The sequence below is a fragment of the Elephas maximus genome, chromosome 9 (genome assembly GCF_024166365.1).
Source record: "Elephas maximus indicus isolate mEleMax1 chromosome 9, mEleMax1 primary haplotype, whole genome shotgun sequence".
In the NCBI taxonomy this organism is placed as follows: Eukaryota; Metazoa; Chordata; class Mammalia; order Proboscidea; family Elephantidae; genus Elephas; species Elephas maximus.
Window position 1 is genome coordinate 105,690,404 of NC_064827.1, and position 24,282 is coordinate 105,714,685.

Below are 24,282 nucleotides of genomic sequence, written 5' to 3' on the forward strand. Positions count from 1 at the left end.
CATCGACTCCGACACGTGGAGACCCCATGTGTGTCAGAGTAGAATTGTGCTCCGTAGAGTTTCAATGGCTGGTTTTTCAGAAGTAGGTTGCCAAGCCTTTCTTCCAAGGCACATCTGGTTGGACTTGAATCTCCGATCTTTTGGTTAGCATACGAGCATGTTAACCTTTTGTACCACCCAGGGGCCCCTTACTTGGTTTTAACAGACTTAGAATTACAATCCTATTTGCCACCATTCATGACAGAAGACAAACCAGTTATTCTTTTCATATGTGGATCTTTAATTTTAGCCCTTGACATTGACCACAGAATTAATGGCCTCTGGCATCTGGACCTGTCACGGCAGGTTTGTGGTTGCTGGCTGTGATTAGGGGATTTACTTTTTGCCTTTTCATCACCACCATTTCTGTTTATCATTTATTTAGGGTCCTTGGTACAAGGTACAAGACCAAGAGAAAAGGGCTGCGGGTCAAGCTCACTGAGCGCCTGCCTGGTTTTTCTGCACACAGGTGAGATATTCCTGCACGTCATCTGGGGATCCCAGGATGAGGGGGACTCGCTGGTGAATGGTCTCAGGCTCCACATCCAACACTGGCTGGGTGCCTGTGGTTGCCAAGCCCCCAGCCTGCTCAATGATGTAGGCCACAGGATTGCACTCGTACAGGAGCCGGAGCTGCGGAGAGAGAGACAGGGTCATGTGGTCAAGCTTTGCAAGTGGCCCTAAGTCCCGAGCCAGGCCCCTAAAGCTTGAGGAGGAATTCGGGCTACTGGCATTTGCCTCATTAGCGTGACTATGACCATGTACCTCTTGGGAGTGGGCCGCCTGAGCCGAAGACTTGGATAAGGCTGGGTGATGCTCATCGCATGTGCTTTTGGGGTCACCTGTGGTCAGGTGGCTGAGACCTAGATCTACCTGTCACGTGCCCTTTATGCTTCTGAAAGACCTGCCTCTTGACTTGGAAATAGGAGATCTGGGTAGATCTGAGTACCCACTTCTTGTTAGTTCAGCTATGAGGCAAACTGATTCGGCAGGACTAGTTAAAAACAAAAAACAGAAAACCCAGCTGCTGTCAAGCCGATTCTGACTCACGCCAGCCCCTGAGTATCAGAGTAGAACTGTGCTCCCTAGGGTTTTCAGTGACTGGTTTTTCAGAAGTAGATCGCCACACCTTTATTTTGAGGCATTTCTGGGTTGACTCAAACCACCAAACTTTTGGTTAGCAGCTGAGCCCTTAACCATTTACAACACCCAGGGACTCTTGCAGGTCTAAGGGCCTTTGGTATGTGAGGCCTTAGGACGAGTAAGGAATCATGCTGGGAAGGGATCACAAGGTTACCTTGAGGCAGCGTCTCTGACTAGTATCATGTAAAGGAACTCCATATATCAAGTTTCAACTTGGCTAAATAGTTTCTTGGTGTTTGAACCAAAAAAAAAAAACCATTGCCGTGAACCCTGTTCTGACTCATAGTGACCCTATAGGACAGATTCAAACTGCCCCATAGGGTTTCCAAGGCTGTAAATCGTTATGGAAGCAGACTGCTTCCAACAGAGCAGCTGAGGAGTTCAAACCGCCAAACTTTCAGTTAGCAGCCAAGCTCTTGACCACTGTGCCACCAGGGCTCCTTCCTTCGGCCTCTTAAACACCCCCCCTCAAAAAAAACCCCACTGCTGTCAAGTTGATTCCGACTCATAGCGACCCTATAGAGCAGAGTAGAACTGCCCCATAGAGTTTCCAAGGAGCACTTGGTGGATTTGAGCTGCCGACCTCTTGGTTAGCAGCCGTAGCACTTAACCACTACGCCACCACGTAGACTAAGGCAAATTCACAGCTGTCCACTCCTGTAGTGTCTTGTACTTCCCCGTTCATAGCAGTCAGCACACAGAGGCTTGTTTAACATCTGACTTCCTCTCTAGACTATAGGCTCCTGGAGGCAGGGAGAGTGTCAGTCTTGGTTGGTCATTGCGCTATCTCCATCTCTGGTAGTGCCCGACACAAAGAAGGTGTACAACAGTGTATCTCTTGCACAAGGGCTCCCGGGTGAGGGCAGAAATAGGGGTCACAATCAGCCTGCACCTGCTTGCCAAGCTACGTACAAGCACCCAGGGCTGAGCCTGTTCAGAGGAAGGAATGCCTTTTCTAATTCATCCAAGGCACCATGAGAGCTAGCAGGAGCCCTGGATTCAAAAAGTGGATTGAATTGGAGTGAACTTAACATCCTTTCTGGATCTACTTCTGTGACTATACTGTGGTCCTCCAAGGCCCTCACCCCTTCCCAACACACACACAGCCATCACACTAGACTCAGGGCCAAGGTCTAGCTAGATACTCTGCTACTATGCCTCTGGTTGAATATCGTATCATCTTCTCCCCACTGGTACAAAATTTGAGCCGGTTCTATGAATCTTGTCCTTTCCACTCTTCAAATTTATTTTGAAGGTAATTTTTTAAAACTGCTTTGAGAAGCAGTAGTCTCTTTTGCTGATTATTATTATAACAAAGAGAGGAAAAAAATTGCTTGGGCCAGGTTGGAGAGCCAGGAATTTAGGAGAGTAAGTTAAGGCTTCATGGATATTTGGGGCTCAATTCTGCCATATTGGTAGGACATTAGAAGGTGCCTCACCCTAGACCTCCGGCTCTTAGCATAGTCGACAGCCTGGTCGAGCACAGAGAAGCCCCAGGGCATTTGGACTCCCCTGGGTTGGCTGTTTTCACCCATGATCATCTACAGGAGGGACTGGAAGCCATGTTGTCTTGGGCAGCCCAGCTGGCTGAAGAAGACCTGCCCTTGACAACTGGTAAACCAGTAAGAAAAAAAAAGCCAGTTGTTGTTGACTCCAACTCATGCCCACCCCATGTGTGTCAGAGTAGAACTGTGCTCCACAGGGTTTTACATGACTGGTTGTTTGGGTAGATTGCCAGGCCTTCCTAGCAAGGTGCCTCTGGGTGGACTTGAACCTCTAACCCTTCAGTTGGCAGCCTACTGTGTTAACCACTTGCACCACACAGATATCTGTTGGCAGCTGGTAGAGCTTTTTCTTTCCTTTTTCTCCTTGCCCTAGGGACTCGAGAGGGTTAGGATTTGAGGTGTTAGACAGTAAATCTCAGATCGAAGCTGATTTGCCTTTGTTTTCACCATGTTGAATCAGGGGCTTAAAAAAAAGCTCAGCTTTCAGAGAAAGCTCATAAAGCTTCTTAGGGGCCATGTTACTTTTGGTCTGACTGTAGATACTTCTGCTGTAAACTCATCTTAAAACCAAAACACCCAGGTCTTCCTGGGGCCTTAGCCAGCAAGCCACGTGATCTTTCTGCAATAAAAATCGACACTGCTATAGAGAAACAAGCAAACACAGGAGGCCATGGGTGCACCTGTGTGTGCCTGCACGCACACACATGAACACACACCCACACATGCACACACACACATGTGTGCAAGTACACAGGCACACACAGAGGTGCAGTCACAGAAACCATGAGAGCTGAAACATGGAGATATGAAACTGATGGTACTTTCACTATGCTGGTGGTTACAGTACAATCAATATAGATTTATATATGGCAGCATACATGCCTGTAGGAAATGTTCGGAGCCCTGCTGGTTCAGTGGTTAAGAGCTCGGCTGCTAACCAAAAGGTGGGCCGTTCAAGTCTACCAGCAGCTCCTTGGAAACCCTATGAGGCAGTTCTACTTTGTCCTATAGGGTTGCTATGAGTTGGAATCGACTCGACAGGAACAGATTTTTTGGTACAGGAAGTGTTTATGCAATTATATGTGAATATTATCTGATTCATTTACAATCATTTAAATAGTTAGTCTTGTTCTCCTCACTGGAACAGAGTAGGTGGCAAAAGAGAGTCTATTTAAGAATTTCTACCTCTTCGACTTAATACTCTGTAGTACTTTGCTTCCTGTCAGCACTTCTTGGGCAGACTTATTTGTGATAGTCCAACAGGTTAGTATACATGAGCTAAACATGACTCGAAAGCACACAACAACAACAAATGACACAAGACAACAACAGTCACATGAAGAGAAATGCCTAATACGTTAACCTGGGTACCAAAATCTTCTCTCTGGTCTCCTATCCATGTTAGATTTCTTATTGTGGCTTCGAATCTGACTTTCCATTAACTTAAATAGCCATGGCCACACTGAGAGGCACATTCACATGTGGCAGAGATTTAGCTACTTGCTTATAATTCCTGCAATTGGCTAAAAATTAGACACATTTCCATGGGAAGTTCTATTCAAGATAGATGGATTTGGATCATAAGCTTCCCACTGATAACACCAGCTGCTCTTTAGTTGATCCCAAATCACGGTGACCCTATAGTGTATAACAGTAGACCTGTGATCCATAGGGTTTTCAATGGCTGATTTTTCTGAAAGTAGATTGCCAGGCCTTTCTCCCAAGACACCTCTGGGTGAACTTGAACTTCCAACTTTTCAGTTAGCAGCTGAACATGTTAACTATTTGCCCGACCTAGAGACTTCTCCCATTTGACAATACAAGTATTTTCGGTTTGGTGTCAGAAAGTTGCAGTAAGATCTTCCAGGAGTTACCTTTCCAGAAACAGTGAATGAGTTCAGAGCAGGTGTCCTTATTCTGGAGTTTATGGACTCTTTAGGGTATCCTTGGGTGGACTTCAGGGTATCTACGAGCCCCTGAAAATGTATGTAATGTGTGTATGTTTACCTGAATTTTTTCAGGGAAGTAGATCTGTGAGTTTCATTAGATTCTCAAAATGATCCAAGAGCAGTTGGTGCTAAAGCTAAAAATCAGACCCAGCATGTGGCAAGTGGGAGATAACTCAGCTGGCTCATGCTGATTCATGGGAGTGAGGACGGAGGAGGTGAAGTCAAGTGAAAATCAGCAATAAAAATGTCAGCCTTGCCCTTCTCCAAACCTTCTACCCCAGTCTCACAATTCACAAATGGAAAATACATCTAGTTTCTCTTCTCCTGTCTACTCACAGGCAGACATATCAGGGAGTGGGGCAGTGACCAAAGGCAGGTGTGAGGAGAAAGGGAACTCCAGCTGGCTCACTGGCCAGATACTCCACCCATGGATAATGGAAAATTACCTTTCCCTTAGGACTCTTCTTGTTGGCTGGGTACATGAAGATCCCTCCATAGACCAGGGTACGGTGTACATCAGCCACCATGGAACCCACGTATCTGGCCCCATAGGGAGCACTGCCATCCTAGAACACAGAGAAGGAAGAGACAAAGTCCAGTGAGCTTGGCAATCAGCTTCAGGCTGCAAGTCCAGTTGATGTGGCCTCTGCCTTCCTGGCCCTCTAAAACATTATATAATTGAGCATTTCATTCATTAAAACCCCCCAGACACAACCGGTGATTAAATGAATTAAATATAGAATGACTTAAAGTAAGAGAGCAGTTGATCAAAAAAATAATAATAATAATAATAATTATATATATATATATACATATATATACAAACAGCAATTGTTTGGTATCCCTTGTAGCTCCTTCTTGGATTTATATTACCTTTTAGCTTTGTGAGAACCAGACCTCCCTGAATGATGAAAACTTTTGCACTTTCTGCAAGCAGTGTTTACCCACCAGCAAAAAAATTAGATGGCTTTAGAAATCATTCCAAGAAACAGGATGATTTATTTGACAACCTCAATTCCATTAATCATGTGATGAAAATATTTGTTCAGAAAGAAATCAGTCAAAGCTCATGATTTTCCTCAGAGTATATCATAGCAGGTAAGACCCAGTGACATGTGAAATTGTTCCTTTAGGCAGTGTCATGGATTGAATTCTGCCCCCTCAAAATGTGTGTATCAATTTGGGTAGGCCATGATTCTCAGTATTGTGTGATTGTCCACCATTTTGTCACTTGGTATGATTTTCCTGTGTTGTAAATCCTATAACTATGATGTTAATGAGATGGATTAGTGGCAGTTATTGACGAGATCTACAAGATTACATTGTGTCTTAAGCCAATCTCTTTTGAGATGTAAAAGAGATAAGCCAGCAGAGACATATGGGGACCTCATACCACCAAGAAAGAAGGGCAGGAGCATGTGTCCTTTGGATCTGGGATCCCTGTGCTGAGAAGTTCCTTGACCAGGGGAAAATTGATGACAAGGACCTTCCTCCAGAGCCAATACAGAGAGAAAGCCTCCCCTGGAACTGATACCCTGAATTTGGACTTGTAGCCCACTAGACTATGGGAGAATAAATTTATCTTTGTTAAAGCCATCCACTTCTGGTATTTCTGTTGCAGCAGCACTAGATAGCCAAGACAGAATCTGGTACCAGGAGTGGGGCGTTGCTCTAATAGATACCTAAAACGTAGAAGTGGTTTAGAAACTGAATGGACAGAAGCTAGAAGAGTTTTAAGATTGCCTTGAATTGACTCTTGATGGAGCTACGGATGTCAAATACAACTCTGGTGAGTGCTCAGAAGGAAGTGTGGAAAACTGTTACACCAGAGATGGCACAGACAGCAAGAAGCAGAGAACTGGCAGCAGCAGAACCAGGAGACTAGCACAAGACAGTGCTGGAGCCGACCCACAAAGTGGAAGAGCTGAGTGCCTATGCGCAGAAGGCTTCCTGGTAGAGTGCGGTGCCTCCAGGCACTTATCGGTGGAGCTGAAGAGCTTTGGAACACTTGCCCCAGAAGGGCAGACATGGGCCGTGAGGCCCAAGGGGCTAAGAGGCCAAGGAACCAAGAAACAGAAGCTGAAGAGACAAGAAACACAGGAAGCAGAGCTGCCTCAGTCTCAAAGGGTATGGCCACAATCTCTGGGGTCCCAAAGGGTGATTCAGATAGACTAAGAGAATGGGCCCTCCCAAAGCCGAAGGAGCAGAGTTGCAGTTCCAGTGGGCCTGGAAAGCAGAGCTGAAGCCCAGGGCCGAGGGGCCTCCACTCGGAATCTGGGGAGTATGACCAATACCTCTGAGTCTGGAGGGCAGGGCCATCGTGTAAATGGTCTCAGAAAACAAAGGATCACTTTCAAGACTTGAGAGCTAATGTAATGTGTTTTGCTAATTTGTTTGGTGCCTGTTATGCCTTCATTTCCTTCAATTTCTCTCATCCATAACAGAAATGTCTAGCTTGTGCTTGTTCTGCCATTGTACTTTGAAAGCAAATAAGGTATTTTCGATTTCACGGATGAAGAGGAATTTTTGGATTTTGGATTTGGAGTTGATTTAAGACTTTTGCTATGATATGATGGGGTGAATGTGTTTTCCATGTGGCAAGGGCATTAATTTTTGGGGGCCAAAGGGTGGAATGTCATGAATTGAACTGTGTTCCCCAAAAACATGTATATCAATTTGGCTAGGCCATCATTCCCAGTATTGTGTGACTCTCCACCATTTTGTGAGCTGATGTGATTTTCCTGTGTTGTAAATCCTATCACTATGATGTTAATGAGATGAATTAGTGGCAGTTATGTTGATGAGATCTACAAGATTAGATTGTGTCTTAAGACAATCTCTTTGGGATATGAAAGAGGGAAGACAGCAGAGTAGTATGGGGACCTCATACCACCAAGAAAGAAAGGCAAGAGCACACATCCTTTGAACCTGGGGTCCCTGTGCTGAGAAGCTCCTTGACCAGGGGAAGGTTGATGACAAGGACCTTCCTCCAGAGCTGACAGAGACAGAACTGACACCCTGAATTTGGACTTGTGGCCTACTAGACTGTGAGAGCATAAATTTATCTTTGTTAAAGCCACCCACTTGTGATATTTCTGTTATAGCAGCACTAGATAACTAAGACAGGCAGGTTTGTTTTTCCCCTATTCAGTGACCCATTTGTGATTTCTTCTCCTAATAATTCTCTGGCAGTACACGTGGAGACAGGAAATTCCTCAGTGCAGTCATCCAATGTTTTGTCTCCAGTGAAGTTTGGAATTAACTCAGCATGATATAAATGATGAGTAATGACCAGCTTAGACAAGCTTAAGAATAAGTATTTTGTTTGGCAAGAGAACTTTAGAGACTAAAGACTCATGAGTTGATACCAGTAAGTTCAAAGCTTATAAACTGGTAGCCTGTGGAGGTGTTTTGTTTAGAAGTTACGTGCTGTTTTCTCTTTTACTTAGTTATTAACATTTAAAAGTTGGGCAATTTCTCATAAACTCGGTCAAATTTCATAGACTAGGCATTGCTGGGTCTGTGCGTGCACAGGAAGGGCTCTCTGTTAGAATGTTTTCAAATTCTCCAGGCCACCATGGGGCCCGTCCATCCCTGTAGGCATGGGATTAGCCACACCTGAATTGGGTACTCCATTACTCACATATCCTATTGTAGGAAGGACTGAAAAGGAAAGGGTGTTGACTACTAAAGGCTTCCAAGGAAAGAAAGAGGACAGGCAAGAGGAACTCACCCAGCAAGAGAATGAGGAACATCAAGGAAGGGCAATCAAAGCAGACACTGTAGGCAGTTTCAAACCCTGAATATGATTATATAAACAAAATCAATGGAATGCAAAATCTGCCTGCTATGGGTTGAATTATGCTGTCTCCAAAATGTGTTGAATTCCTGACTCTTGTACCTATAGATGTAACTCTATTTGGAAATAGAGTTTTCTTTTGCTGTGTTAATGAAGTCATACCAGTACAGAGTGGATCCTATACTTAATCACTTCTGACTTATAAAAAGATCATATTAGACAAAGAGACACACACATGGGGGAAAACAGAAGCCATGTGAGGACCATCAACAAGCCAAGAAACTCCAAGGAACGAAGGAATACCCAGGGTTACTGACGAGAAAGAAATCAACTTCACCAAAAACTTGATTTGAACTTTTAGCCTCCAGAACTGAGACAATACATCTCTGTTCTTTAAAGCCATCCACTTGTGGTACTTGTGTTACAGCAGCACTAGGCAACTGAGACACACATGAATAGACAGATTAATGGATCAGAACAGAAACTCTAGAACCAAAAGCAAATACACATAGGAATTTTGTTTATTATAAAGATGTCAGACCAATGGGGTAAGAATAAACAACTCTCGATTTTAACATCCCTGAATTACTCTCCTGAGTTTTCTATCTCATCTTTCTTTGCCTTCTTCCTTTGGCCTACAAAGGCACTTAAGTATCTCTCATGAGAAACAAACAACCCTCCCTTTCTTTCTGTATCACCTCTAGTTAACCACTCTCTCTTTCTTCTACTTTGCAGCAAATTTCTCTTGAAAGAATAGTTTTTACATAGTCTCCACTTCTTCGTTTTTTTTTTTTTTTAAGATAACTTTTTTTAAAAAACTTGTATTGGTTAATTTTTAATCATGATATAAGACAATATAGAAGACTATGCATTTTAATATCTTTTTGGAATCTAAGAAGAAACAGATTATTATTAATAATGATTGTCTCCAGGATGGAATTGCAGGCATCTTTTATATTCTAACTCTGCTCTGTTCAGTATGGTAGCCACCAGCCACAGGTGACTGCTAAGCACTTGAAATGTGGCTAGCTCAAATTGAAATGTGTTGCAAATGTAAAATACACACCAAATTTCAAAGACTTAGTAGAAAGAGAAATGAAGTTCTGATACATGCTACAACATGGGTGAACCTGAAAAACATTATGCTGAATGAACCGTGTGAGTCACAAAAGGCCAAATATTGTATGATCCTGCTTATACGAAACAGGCAAATGTATAGAGACAAAGTTTATTAATGGTTGTTAGGGATTGAATTGTGCCCCCCCAAAACACATGTTGTAAATCCTAACCTGTAGTTACAATCCCATTTGGGAATGGGTTGTCTTTGTTATGTTAATGAGACAGGATTAGGGCAACCCCACGGTGCGTCTTAAATCAATCTCTTTTGAGATACAAAAGAAATTAAATGAGCATGTGAAAGAAAGTAGAGGTGGGGGAAGAGAGATGCCAAGCCACATGATGATTGAACACACAGGAGCAGAAGCTCAAAAAGAGAGGACCTTCCTCCAGAGCCTACCCAGAGAGAAAGCCTTCCCCTAGAGCTGGTGGCCTGAATGCAGATTTATAGCTTCTAAAGTATGAAAAAATAAATTTCTGTTTCCTAAAGCCACCCACTTGTGGTATTTCTGTTATAGCACCACTAGGTAAGTAAGACAGTGGTTTCCAGAGGAAAAGGGAAGTCTCAGCTTAGGAGGCACTGAGTTTCTGTTAATGGTGCTAAAAGGATCTGGAAAAGAATGGCGGTGATGGTTGCACATGCGATAATTGTTGAACTGGCAAAAGTTTTGTTACATATATGTTTTTACCACAATAAAACACATTTTCAAAAAGACACAAAAAGAGAATATAAAATAACTCTAATATTTTTTCTATTGATTACATGTTGAAATGATAATATTTTGATACGTTATTTTAAATAAAATATATTATTAAAATCAATCTCACCTGTTTATTTTGACTTTTTAAAAATGTGGCTGCTGGGAAATTTTAGAAATTACAGCTATGGCTTGCGTTAAACTTCTATTGGACAACACTGGTCTAAACACTTAGTAGATGGTTTGAGTTTTTGTTAACAGTGAGCCTGTGTTGTTTTCACAGTCAGAAACCAAAGATGGGTCCATTTTTTAACAGTGTCTAAGCTGCTCTTTTTATAACCCAGGAGTGATTAGATTTAGAACCCACCTTACTAGGGTATGATCCAATTAACATAACAAAGAAAACTTATTTTCAAATACACAATTGATCCACAATTATAAGGGTTAGGATTCCAACACATATTTGGAGGGAACACAATTTAATGCATATTAATGTGCTAATATCATGCTTTTTAAATTATTGCGGCCAATGATGTGTTTTAACATCTGGTTAAAAAAAAAAAGAAAACCAAACCCATTGCCACTGAGTCAATTCTGACTCATAACTGCTGTATAGGACAGAGCAGAGCTGCTCCACAGAGTTTCTAAGGGGCACCTAGTGGATTCGAACTGCTGACCTTTTGGTTAGCAGCCATAGCACTTAACCACACCACCAGTTTCCTTAATATCTGGTAGACCTCAATTTTTACCTCATTATCCTCCCCTTTTTTAAAGTCCACCCCCTCCCCCGACTGGCTATTCTTGTTTATTTTTTCATATGAACTTTGGAATCAGCCTGTCTAGTCCAAAAAAGGAATAAAGAATAAAAACCTTGGTGACATTTTTTATTAAGAAGAATGAACTTTCAATTGGTTAATTCAAGTCTCACGGACCCTTCCCTTCCGTTCTAAAAAAAAAAGCTAAGCCATATTTCCAACTTTGTTTTAGAAGTACTCTCAACAGCAGGAAGCTGATGAAGAAAAAATCAGCAAGGTAAGACGGAGGAAACCAGGAAGCACAGAGTCACGGAAGCCAGGCAATATAAAAGATTTCAAAACGACAGCTGTGATCAACAATTTCAAACCCTCAGAGAGGACAAATGACAGAAAACTTCCAACAGGTTCGACCACATGGCTGTCATTGATAACTTTGACAAGAACCGTTTCAGTGGAGTTCAAGGGCAAAAGCCCAATTTCAGAGGTCTGAGGAATGAATGGAGAAGAGAAATTGGAGAGGAAATGAACGATTTGTGTGTGTGTGAGTCTTCATTGCCATGTGGTAGTGGTGGGAAGGTGCAAGTTAGGTGATGGGCGTGTTTTAAGATGAAAAAGATGTATGTTCATAGGCTGAAAGGGAATAATCAGACTTTGCTAGGTGTTGTCGAGTTGATTTTGGTTCATAGTGATCCCAAGTGACAGAGTAAAACTGCCCCATAAGGTTTTCTAAGCTGTAATCTTTACGAGAACAGATTGCCGGGTCTTTCTCCCTAAGAGAGGCTAGGTGGATTCGAACCACCAACCTTTTGGATAGCAGTCTAGTGCTTTACCACTGTGTACCAGGGCTCCTTGGAATAACCAGTAGAGAGCGTGAAAATAAAGGAGAAGAAAGATGCACAAGGATAAAGAGGTGAGCTGGTCAATAAAGAGGTAAGTAGGATGATCCTTGGACTTGAGAAGGTCATTTTAAAAAGGAAAGGAATGTCAGTATGTTTGCAGGTGTGGGATGGTCAGTTAATGAAATCTATTTTCTCTCTTGGAAACCTTGGTGGAGTAGTGGTTAAGAGCTACAGCTGCTAACCCAAAGGTTGGTAGTTCGAATCCACCAGGTGCTCCTTGGAAATGCTATGGGGCAGTTGTACTCTGTCCTATAGTTCTACCCTGTCTCTCTCAGGTAGGACCAAGGTGAAATATAGGATGGCTGAAAGACACTGAGAAACCAGTAAAAATGGTGATCCACATTTATAGGGCCACCATTTTGCCTGGTTATACTCCACTGTCCATGTATTGAAGTAGAGGGTCAACTGAAGACTGACCCAGGGTTGGTAGAATGTATAAGGATAAGGAGATGAGGATATATCAGATATACGTGAAAGAAAAGTTGATGTCACCAATCAGAGGATCTGGGGTGTTCAAGAAGTCAATGAGATCGAGAGGAACAAAAGACAAGGACAAAAGGACATAGACAATACCCAGGGACAAAGTAGAAGAAGGAATATGATAAGTTTCATATCAGGATTAGAGGACATGGAGGTATAAGAAATATGAAAGGCGAGAAAGCTGTGTTTGGAGAATGAACTAGGAGAGTTTATAACTTCATAAATCCAGCAACTTTAAGAGTTGATAATACCTAGGGTTTAGCTAAGGAACCAGGTAGATGAATTGAAATGGAGATGAATACACCTGGAGTTAAGGAGCTGTAAAGAACTAAATACTGGAGGGGATTCCCCATGGGTCCTGACATCAACTCATATGTTGGTAGAAGTCAGAGTAGAGAGAGATACTGAGAGTCACACACCATTTTGCATCAAAGTACAGTGTGCATGTACACACACATACATGGCTTAAACAAGACTTTTACAAAAATAGTTCTTATACTTATTCATTTCTATGCTATCCATCCCATTCTACTCTATTTTATTCTGTTCTATTTCATGCCGGTCACAACACCACTAACAGGTTGCCAAGCACCCATGGGCTCTGCATAGAGATGGTCTGAATTTGAATCTTGGCTCTGTTATCAATGAGGTCACCTTGGGCAAGTTACTTTATTGTTTTTGGCCTCAGTTTCCTCATCTGTAAAATGGATATTACAGTATTAATACTTAACCTTGTATCTCTGCTGGAGCATTAAACAAGCCATTATGAGAAAAAGGAGCCCTGGTGGTACAGTGGTTAAGTGCTCAGCTGCTAACTGAAAGGTCAGCAGTTCAAACCCACCAGCTGCTCCACGAAAGAAAGATGTGGCAATCTGCTTCTGTGTAGATTACTGCCTTGGAAACCCTGTGGGGCAGTTCTACTCTGTCCTACAGGGCCACTAAGAGTTGGGTTTGATTTTCTGGTATTATGAGAAAAGTACTTGGAACAGTGCCTGACAAAATATATACTGGCTGCTATTATCAGGAAACCCTGGTGGCACAGTGGTTAAGAGTTATGGCTGCTAACCACAAGGTCAGCAAATTGAATCCAGCAGGCACTCTCTGGAAACTCTATGGGGCAGTTCTACCCTATAGAGTTGCTATGAGTCGGAATCAGCTCGATGGTAAAGGGTTTCGTTTTTTATTTTATTATCATGATGAGTGCAAGGCAAGATGGCAAAGAAGGACTGCCTTTTCCACAATGATAAAAGAAGAGATACCTGCACCACTTTCTGTTTCCTAGGGGTGTGAGAATGGGAGAAGGGCAGTCAGGACTCAAAGATCTTGTAGGGAAGCAATGGCCTCAAGGGAGAACCAGCTTACAATGAAGTGGTGTTTCCAGAAGTCAAAGCTTTGGGTGAAATGTTAGCAGTGGGAAGATAAACCGGGAGGTGAAAGGAGACTAGATCAGGGAGGGATCAGCATTGCTTCAAGTCTCAACACATGGTCCAAAGGCAAGTAAGACAGGCTTAGGGGAGTTGCCATCCCTTCATTTTAATAAACACGTGCAAGACATAAGTTGGTCATCAATAGTGATCAGCAGATGTTGGCGCTGGAAAGGCTGAGACATCTAGGCTACCCCTAGGCTTAAAGTCCCAGGAGTTTAAGGGGCATGCTGAAGTCCCCCAGGCATTTCATGGAGGAGCTGGGACAGGACCCCAGCCTCCTAAACCAAGTCATTTGCCTTTGTACCATGACTTGCTCCCTCCCCTCCAGCAACCCACATGGCTCCACTCTAGAAATGAATGATTCTTCTCCTTTCTCTGGAAGTAAAATGATTTGGTCACCAAGTTTATATTTTGAAGGTAGACACCCTTCTAAACTACCCAAGCCTATAGTGATACCTCCCTCTTATAAGTCCTAACAGCCCTCAATCTTCTCTCATTTGGCCTGTTCTCATACTGGGTGTTCGGGTATATGTTTGTGGCTATGGATTTCATCTCCTCGGGTCCTGTAAGAACAGGGGCATTGTCAGAGTGTGCCTCATTCATTCATTCAGTAGTAACTGGGCTCCCACACTGTGCCAGGTACTGTTTCAGATGCTGAAGGAAAAACTACCTGCACTCATGGAGCTTATATACAAGAGGAGAAAATAATTTACCCATAAACTAATAATAAACAAAGTAACAAATAGCATCATAGGTGCAGCGAAGGAGACTACCAAAAGCAAAACAACCAAATCTATTCCGTTGAATCAATTCCAACTCATAGTGACCCTATAGGACAGAGTAGAATTACCCCATAGGGTTTCCAAGGCTATAAATCTTTATGGATCATAGCAGACCCAGTACACGGACCAAGAAGCAGTTCAAACAGAACAAGGGGATACTACATGGTTTAAAATCAGGAAAGGTGTGCATCAGGGTTGTATCCTTTTACAGTACTTATTCAATCTGTATGTTGAGCTAATAATTCGAGAAGTTGGACTACATGAAGAAGAACGGGGCATCAGGATTGGAGGAAGACTCATTAACAACCTGTGTTATGCAGTTGACTTATTCTTGCTTGCTCAAAGTAAAAAGGACTTAAAGCACTTACTGAAGATCAAAGACGACAGCCTTCAGTATGGATTACACCTCAACATAAAGAAGGCAAAAATGCTCACAACTGGACCAATAAGCAACATCATGACAAATAGAGAAAAGATTGAAATTGTCAAGTATTTCATTGTACTTAGATCTACGATTGATGTCCATGGAAGCAGCAGTTAAGAAATCAAAAGACACATTGCATTGGGCAAATCTGCTGCAAAAGACCTCTTTAAAGTATTGAAAAGCACTTTGAAGACTAAGGTGTGCCTGACCCAACCCATGGTATTCTCAATCGCCTCATATGCATGCGAAAGCTGAACATTGAATATGGAAGGCCAAAGAAAAATTGATGCCTTTGAATTATGGTGTTGATGAAGAATATTGAATATACCATGGACTGCCAGAAGAATGAACGAATCTGTCTTGGAATAAGTACAGCCAGAGCGTTTCTTAAAAGCAAGGATAGCTAGACTTCACCTTAAGTTCTTTGGACATGTAATCAGGAGGGACCAGGTCCCGGAGAACGACATTATGCTTAGTAAAGTAGAGGATCAGGTAAAGAGAGGAAGATCCTCAATAAGATGGATTGACACAGTGGCTACAACAATGGGCTCAAACATAGCAATGGTTGTGAGGATGGTGCAGGACTGGGTACTGCTCTATTCTGTTGTACACAGTGTTGCTATGAGTTAGAACCAACTCGATGGCACCTAACAACAACAATCGTTTTCCCGAAGGGTACCTGGTGGGTTCGAACCACCAATCTTTCAGTTAGCAGCCAAACTCTTTAACCACTTAGCCACCAGGGCTCCTTTTGGAGAAGACTAAAGCAGGGTAAACACTGAACTAATACTCAATTGACATTCAATACTCAATCAATTTTGTTGCTGTCATTGTTAGTTGCCATTTAGCCAGCTCTTACCCATGGCCATCTCATGTACAACAGAAAGAAACGTTGCCCAGTTCCGAGTCATCTTCATGATCGTAGGTATCTTTGGATCCATTTTTCTGGTGGTTCTAGTGTCTTTCAACCAAGGGAGCTCATCTTTCACCACTATCTCTGATAATATTCTGTTGTAATCTATATAGGTTTTCATTGGCTGTTTTTCAGAAAGAGATTGTCAGGTCTTTCTTTTTAGCATATCTTAGTCTAGAAGCTCTGCTGAAACCTGTTCACCATGAGTGGCTCTGCTAGTATGTGAAATACTGGTGGCATTGCTTCCAGCATGATAGCAGCACGCAAGCCACCACAGGACAACAAACTGACAGACAGGTGGTGGATTCAACCAATACTCAACTGATAATCAACTCCTTGGTGGATTTGATATGAGGGTCAAACCCTAAAGGCCATGCAGAACATCACCATTTTGGAATCTGGTATCAGCACCAAAATATGCATGACGATCTTGCCACATGATAAGTTGGTAGGATACCTGTCCCTTTTGCCTGAGGTTGAGCTTTGCACTATTGCTGGTTCACTCACATACCAGCCCCCAGCCTTGCTCTGGAGCAGTTCTTGGAAGCACAAGTTTCGTCACCATTTATCAATGTTGGACATTAAGGGGTCAATGGGTCAAGGTTCTGGCTCCATTTCTCTGTGATTGCCAGGCTAGGAGGGAGCCAAGCCGACAAAAGGGAGGCAGGTCCCACTCAACACATCTTAGGCAGCCCCCAAGTGTTGTAGGCACAGCTTTCTAGAGTTCCTACCCCTCAACACAGTGTGGATAAATTGTATCAGGCAACAGGAAACCCTCCAGGGAAAGTGTGAAAACCACACCAAAAACCACACTTTCAAGAGTGTTTCCTCATATATAGAAAATAGAAAGATACCCCAAATTCTTGAATGACACATCCCCTTGTTCATATTTCTCCTTCAATCAACCCTTTACAACATGAACTAAAGTAAGAAATTTTCATTTAATTTACATCCTAATAAAATGTCTGTGGCTGTCTTAAACAGCACTGTTATAACAGAAATATCACAACTGGATGGTTTTGACAAACAGAAATTTATTCGCTCACAGTCTAGAAGGCTAGAAGTCTGAATTCAGGGTACCAGCTCCAGGGGAAAGCTTTCTGTCTCTGTCAGAAGGTCCTTGTCATCAATCTTCCCTGGTCTAGGAGCTTCTCAGCACAAGGACCCTGGGTCCATAAGGACATGCTCTACTTCTGGCTCTTCTTGCTTATTGGTAATGAGGTCCCCCTATCTCTCTGCTTGTTTCTCTCTTTTATATCTCAAAAGAGGTTGACTTAAGACACAACCTAATCTTGTAGATTGAGTCCTGCCTCAATAACATAACTGCATCTAATCCTGCCTCATTAGCATCATAGAGGTAGGATTTACAACACATAGCAAAATCACATCAGATGATAAAATGCTGGACAATCACACAATACTGAGAATCATGGCCTAGCCAAGTTGACAGATATTTTGGGGGGATACTATTCAATCCATGACAGTGGCCAACCACAAACCGGGCACAGGGAGATGTGCTCCTCACATAGACTAGAAGGTGGGTACAGGCAGAAGCCCTTGCACTCAGGAGGTTAAATCCCAGGGAGCCTTTCTCAGAGCTGACAGCCTCTCCTGCTTATGGAGCCACTGTGAGCTGTTCTGACAGTGACTAGGGACCTAGCCGAGTAAACAGAGAACTGGTCAGTTTCGTTTGTTTTCTTTCTTTTGTCTGTTCGTTTGTTTTGAGTGTACTATGAAACAGCAGACTTATGACATTACCCTGCAAAATACATACAACGAAATGAACAAATTAAATAATGCCGTGTCATACTACAATGATTTATAACCCCACTTTTTAATCGAAATAGGGTATTGAAGGCCAGGAAGCGTGAAATTCATGGCAAGAAGGGAAAACTAACAGCAGTGGTTAAGAGCTCAGCTGCTAACCAAAAGTTCGGCTGTTCAAATCCACCAGCCACTTCTTGGAAACCCTACACGGTAGTTCTACTCTGTCCTACAAGGTTGCCAAGACTCAGCATTGACTCCACAGCAATGGGTGGAGCCCTGGAGGCTTAGTAGTTAGGAGCTTGGCTGCTAGCCAAAAGGTCAGCAGTTTAAACCTACCAGTTGCTCCTTGGAAACCCTATGGGGCAGTTCTATTCTGTCCTATAGGGTTGCTATGAGTCACCGTCTACTCAACAGCAATGGATTTTTTTGGTTACTTCAGAAATTATTCCAAAAATTTTTTTTAAAAATAACACATAGCGCTCTAGAACAGCGGTCTCAACTGTAACAATTTTTGAGCACACAAATACCCATAAACTAAACTTAGATTTATTTTATGTGCCTTATAAAATTTAAAAGGATGAGACAAGAAACAAGTACAAATACCAAAAAACCAAAAACCCATTGCCGTCGAGTTGATTCCAACTCATAGGGACCCTAAAGTACAAATAGAAGTTTTAATATTTTCTTCTGCCACCCCTCTGTCAGTTTGTCGTACTCTGCTGACTTGCATGTTGCTATGATACTGGGTGCCATGCCACCAGTATTTCAAATACCATCAGGGTCACCTATGGTGGACAGGTTTCAGTGGAGCTTCCAGACTCAGCCAGACTAGGAAGAAAGGCCTCAGGATCTACTGCCAAAAATCAGCCAACGAAAACCTTATGGATGACAACAGTTTGCCTGCTTTCATCAGAGGGATCAATTGCTAGAGGAGGGCATCGTGTTTGGTGAAGTAGAGGGACAGTGAGGGCATAGGAGACTCTTGGTGAGATGGAGGGGCATAACAGCTGAAATAATGGACTCAAACATGCCAGCAATATAAAGACAGTGCAGGACTTGGCAACGTTTTGCCCTGTTATACATGGAGTTGATTGAGTCAAAGTTGACTCAATGACAGCTATTGATGATGGCTATCTATCTATATATCTACCTACCTATCTATTTTTCTAATATTTTCTTTCCTAGAGGATGATGTTGTGCACCTTCTGGTTTGTGTTTTTCCTACTTGAAAGAGAAGTCACTACTTAAAGGGAGAAGAGAAGGAAGACACTCATGTCTCTCCAAAGGTTCTGCCATTTTATTTGGTTCCTGGAAACAAGAATAGTTCCAAGCATCACTAAAAGCAGAGGAACAAAGGCTGTCTTCTGGCCTCAGGCAACTAAATCCAAAAGCTCAGCCACATTTACTAATATTGGCTAACATTGCTTTTCACCACAGTGATTACCATCACCAGTTTTCTACAGGTATAGGAACATCTACTAAGTGGCAGCCGAAGGCTGTCCTTTGTTCTACAAAGATAACACTAGTGACCCAGTTAAGCTGCAGTGAGCAGTCTGCGTAAGTCTACGTGGCATGTTTGGTTATGTGAAGGGAACAGCCAGTCTGGACCTGCCAAGCTGGACTCGTCCCATTATACTCCAGCCTCATTAGCAGAGAGAGCAGAGGAGTTAAAAAAGATTTCTTTGGGTTTTTTAATTTTTTTTTTTTTTTAAGTGGGAAACGAGAAGAAAGTTGGCCAGCTTACATTTCTAGATCTTCTGGTATTAGAAATTTAAGTGAAGAAAGGACCAAGGAGATAAAAGATGCTCAGAATCTTTTCATTGACATTGTCTTCACCTTGCCAAGTTTTTTGTTTAGAGCAGAATTAATTTGGGGAGCCTTTATGAGAGACAAATTTATGTTTCCAGTTGTCTTTGGGCAGGGATGGGGGCCTCTGTAGTCTGTAGTCAGGTATGGGTTGAGAGGGGAAATGGCACCCTGAGTGTCATAGGACTCTTTCCCTGGGCCCCCCAGTCCTTAGCCATCACGCCCCTGACTGCCTTCAATCAGAATGAGCCAGGCTTTCTGTTGGTGTGATGGTTAATGCTATGTGTCAACTTATGATTCTCAGTATTATGCAATTACCTTCCACTTTGTGATCTAAGGGAAGTTGCCTTGGGGTGTGGCCTTCATTAAATACATGTGGACGTTCTGCATCTGACTTGTCATCCTCTGACCTCCGGTTCTTGGAACGTGAGCCTGACTTGCTGATTTGGGTTTCATCAGCCCCTGCAATCACACGACTCAGGAAAAGCCTCCAGCTTTGGGACCCACAGATTTGGGACTTGCTAGCTCCCACAACTGCATGAGCCATTTCGTTGAACTAAATCGCTCTCTCTATGTTTATATACATACACGCTTCGCTGGCTCTGCTCCTCTATAGAACCCAGACTAAGACATACGTGTTGTAAATACATTTTCTCGCTGGCATTTTGTCTTCAGCTTTGCAGAGGATTTTAATTTTCACTGATGTCAAACATGAGTCATTTCCTTTCTGGCTTTTTCTCCTACCTCCGGCTTAAAAAGGTCTTTCTCACCAAGATTGTAAATATATTCTTCTATGTTTTATTTTTGTCATTTTAGGGTTTTACTTTTTCACATTTGAATCATTGACATATCATATGTGTGTATGTGTGTATTTGTTATTGTTGTTAGGTGCTGTAGAGCTGGTTCCATGAATAGAACAGCCCCATAGGGTTTCCAAGGAGCGACTGGTGGATTCAAACTGCCAACCTTTTCGGTTAGCAGCCGTAGCTTGCCATAGCTCTTAACCACTGTGCCACCAGGGCACCATTATATATATTATACAGAGAAACCAGCCTAAGACAGTCGTTCATGTTAATAATGGCCAGAACAGCCAATGTCTGACTCGCCCACGGGCCCCGACAATGGCAGCCATGTTGCTAGGACCTACAGGGCTCTCTAAGGCACAGAGAATCTTGAGGTAAATCCCCACTATGAACTTAGCTTAAGTTGTCCAATCCCTCTTTGATCTGCCCTTGTGGTTTAGGCTGGGCTACACCTGACACTTCAGGTGCTCTGCTCTTAAGCTTAGGTCATGAATTAACAGAGGCTGAGTCATCCCTGAATAGCCACAATGATCCTGAAAGAGAAGAACGAAGTAGGAAGACTCATACTTTCTCATTTCAAAACATACTACAAAACTACAGAAATCAAAACATTGCGGTACTGGTAAAAGATAGACACATGTTATTGCTGTCAGTTGCCATTGAGTTGATCCTGACTGATGGTGACCCAATGTGTTACAGAGTAGAACTGTTCCATAGAATTTTCTTGGCTATAATCTTTTTTTTTTAGTGATTTTTTTAAAATAATTTTTATTGTGCTTTAAGTGAAAGTTTACAAATCAAGTCAGCCTCTCACACAAAAATGCATATACGCCTTGCTACACACTCCCAATTACTCTCCCCCTAATGAAACAGCTCACTCTCTCCCTCCACTTTCTTTTTTCACTTCCATTTTGCCAGCGTCTAACCCCCTCCACCGTCTCATCTAATAATAATACACCACGAACATCTGCAATTCATACCAGTTATACAAGGTTGGGAAACCCTGGTGGCATAGTGGTTAAAAGCTACAGCTGCTAACCAAAAGGCTGGCAGTTTGAATTCACCAGGCATTCCTCGGAAACTCTATGGGGCAGTTCCACTCTGTCCTATAGGGTTGCTATGAGTTGGAATTGACTCGATGGCAACAGATTTGTTTTTTGTTTTTTTTTATGTCCGTGGTTATGGTCCCATTTGGAAGTGAGTTGTCCATTACGTTAGTGAGGCAGAAATAGGGTGAGATGTATCTTGAGTCACCGGCTTACTAGAGGATGTGACTCAAGTCACTACCCTTATCCCAGTCACCACCCTTACCACCTGTCCTAGTCATCTAAAAAAAAAAAAAGAGCTGCTATAATAGAAATGTCACAAGTGGATGCCTTTAACAAATAGAAATTTATTCTCTCACAGTCTAGGAGGCCAGAAGTCCAAATTCAAGGTGCCAGCTCTAGGGGAAGGCTTTTTCCTTCTGTTGGTTCTGGGGGAAGGTCCTTGTTATCAATCTTCCCCTAGTCTAGGATCTTCTCAGTGCAAGGGCCCCAGGTCCAAAGGACACACTTGCTCCTAATGCTTCTTTCTAGGTGGTAGGATAGTCCCATCTCACTGCTCCTCCCTTCTTTCTCCTTTTATCTCTTGTAAGACAAAAGGTGATGCAGGCCACACCTCAGGGAAACTCTCCTTACATCAATTAGGGCTGTGACCTGAGTAAGGGTGTTACAGCTTACCCTAATCTTCTTTAACATAACCTAATCTTGCCTTATTAACCACAGGCAGAGATTAGGATTTATAACACACAGGAAAATTACATCAGATGACAAAATGGAGGACAACCACACAATACTGGGAATCACGGCCTATTCAAGTTGACACATATTTTGGGGGACACAGTTCAGTCCACGATACCACCCTTATTCAAGTCATGCTTTTACTTGAGTTACACATTTTATCTTACAAGAGATGAAAAGAGAGAGAAGCCAGCAGAGATAGTGACCGCAATACCACCAAGAAGAAGAGATGGGAGTGGAGCATGTCCTTTAGACCCAAGTCCGTGGGCTGAAAACCTCCTAGAACCAGGAGATGCAGAGAGAGAGTTGTAGCAGCAGAGATGGCACAAGATGGTGAGCCGCAGCAGCAGAGAAATGGTGGCAGCAGAACCAGTATACCAGCGTGAGACGGCGTGGGAGCCGACCCACAGAGTGAGATAGAGATGAGCTCCTTTGAGCGGGGAGTTTCCTGGTGGAATGGGGTGCCTCTGGGGACTTATTGGCTGAGATAAAGATCTCTGTAACACTTGCCAGAGCAAGGAAGAGGCTGGGCTAGGGGCTGACAGACCAGGGGTCAGAGAGAGGCCAGCCTGTGGACATGGCTGAGGAGAGGCTGTCCTGATCGACACAGACCTTCCTCCAGAGACAACAGAGAAAGAAATGCTTCCCCACGAGCCGATGCCCTGAATTTGGACTTCTGGCCTCCTCAACTGTGAGAAAATAACCTTTTGTTTGTTAAAGTCACCCACTTGTGGTGTTTTTGTTATGGCAACACTAGATAACAACAACAGGAACTAAATTAAAAGCTCTCCAGAGAAGGCATACAAATGACCAATAAGCACATGAAAAGATGTTCAATGTCATCAGCCACTAGGAAAATGAAAATCAAAACCACAAGGAGATACCACCAGGCACCCACTGGTTATTACGAGAAAAATGAAAAATAACAAGTGTTGGTAAGAATATGGAGAAGTTGAAAACCTTATTCACTGCTGGTAGGAATGTAAAACAGTGCAACCACTGTGGAAAACAGTTTGGCAAGTCCTCAAAAAGTTAACACAGAATTACCATATTACCCAGCAATTCTACTCTGAGGCGTACACCCAAGAAACTTACAAGCCGGGACACAAACAGATACTTGTACACAAATGTTCATTCCAGCATTCTTCAAGATAGCCAAAAGGTGAAAACAGCCCAGGTGTCTATCAACAGATGAATGGATAAACAAAATGTGGTCTATAAACATAATGGAATATTACTTAGCCATAAAGAGAAATGAAATTCTGATACATGCTAGCACATGGACGAACCTTGAAAACATTATGCAGACTGAAATAAGTCAGACACAAAAGACAAATATTGTTATGACCTCACTTATATGAAATATCTAGGTTAGGTAAATGCATAGAGACAAGAATTTATTAGTGGTTACCAGGGCTGCAAACATCCAGTAATAATCAGAACATGGACTGCCGAAAGAATGAACAAATTTGTCTTGGAAGAAGTGCAGTTAGAATGCTCCTTAGAAGCAAGGATGGAGAGACTTCATTGCACATACTTTGGACTTGCAATCAGGAGGGACCGGTCCCTGGAGAAAGCCATCAAGCTTGGTAAAGTAGAGGGTCAGTAAAAAAGAGGAAGACCCTCAACGAGATGAATTGACACGGTGGTTGCAACAATAGGCTCAAGAATAGCAATGATTGTGAGCATGGCGCAGGACCAGGCAGTATTTCATTCTGTTGTACCTGGGGTCGCTTTGAGTCAGAACCAACTCAACGGCCCATAACAACAACAGGGAAATGGGGGATTAGGGAGTTATTGCTTGAGGGGTACTGAGTTTCCGTTTAAAAACAAAGAAAAAACCAGTTGGCAAGCGGCCATCTAAGATGCATCAATTGGTCTCAACCCACCTGGAGCAAAGGAAAAGGAAGAACACCAAGGTCACACGACAACTAAGAGCCCAAGAGACAGAAAGGGCCACATGAACCAGAGACCTACATCATCCTGAGACCAGAAGAACTAGATGGTGCCCGGCCACAACCGATGACTGCCCTGACAGGGAGCACAACAGAGAACCCCTGAGGGAGCAGGAGATCAGTGGGATGCAGCCCCCAAATTCTCACAAAAAGACCATACTTAATGGTCTGACTGAGACTAGAGGAATCCCGGCAGTCATGGTCCCCAAACCTTCTGTTGGCCCAGGACAGGAACCATTCC

General features: G+C 42.9%; 1 protein-coding gene across 1 annotated transcript in view; it reads right to left on the reverse strand.

The window, feature by feature from the left end:
• Nucleotides 1–272: 272 nt before the first annotated feature.
• FBP2 (fructose-bisphosphatase 2) overlaps nt 273–24,282 on the reverse strand; it is a 61,838-nt gene continuing 37,828 nt past the window's right edge. Inside the window, exons 6-7 of the mRNA XM_049895730.1 lie at nt 5,083–5,202; nt 273–672 (exon numbers count right to left, since the gene is read on the reverse strand). Coding sequence (XP_049751687.1) covers nt 475–672; nt 5,083–5,202 — 318 coding nt within the window. The 3' untranslated portion in view covers nt 273–474. The remainder of the gene's footprint in view (nt 673–5,082; nt 5,203–24,282) is intronic.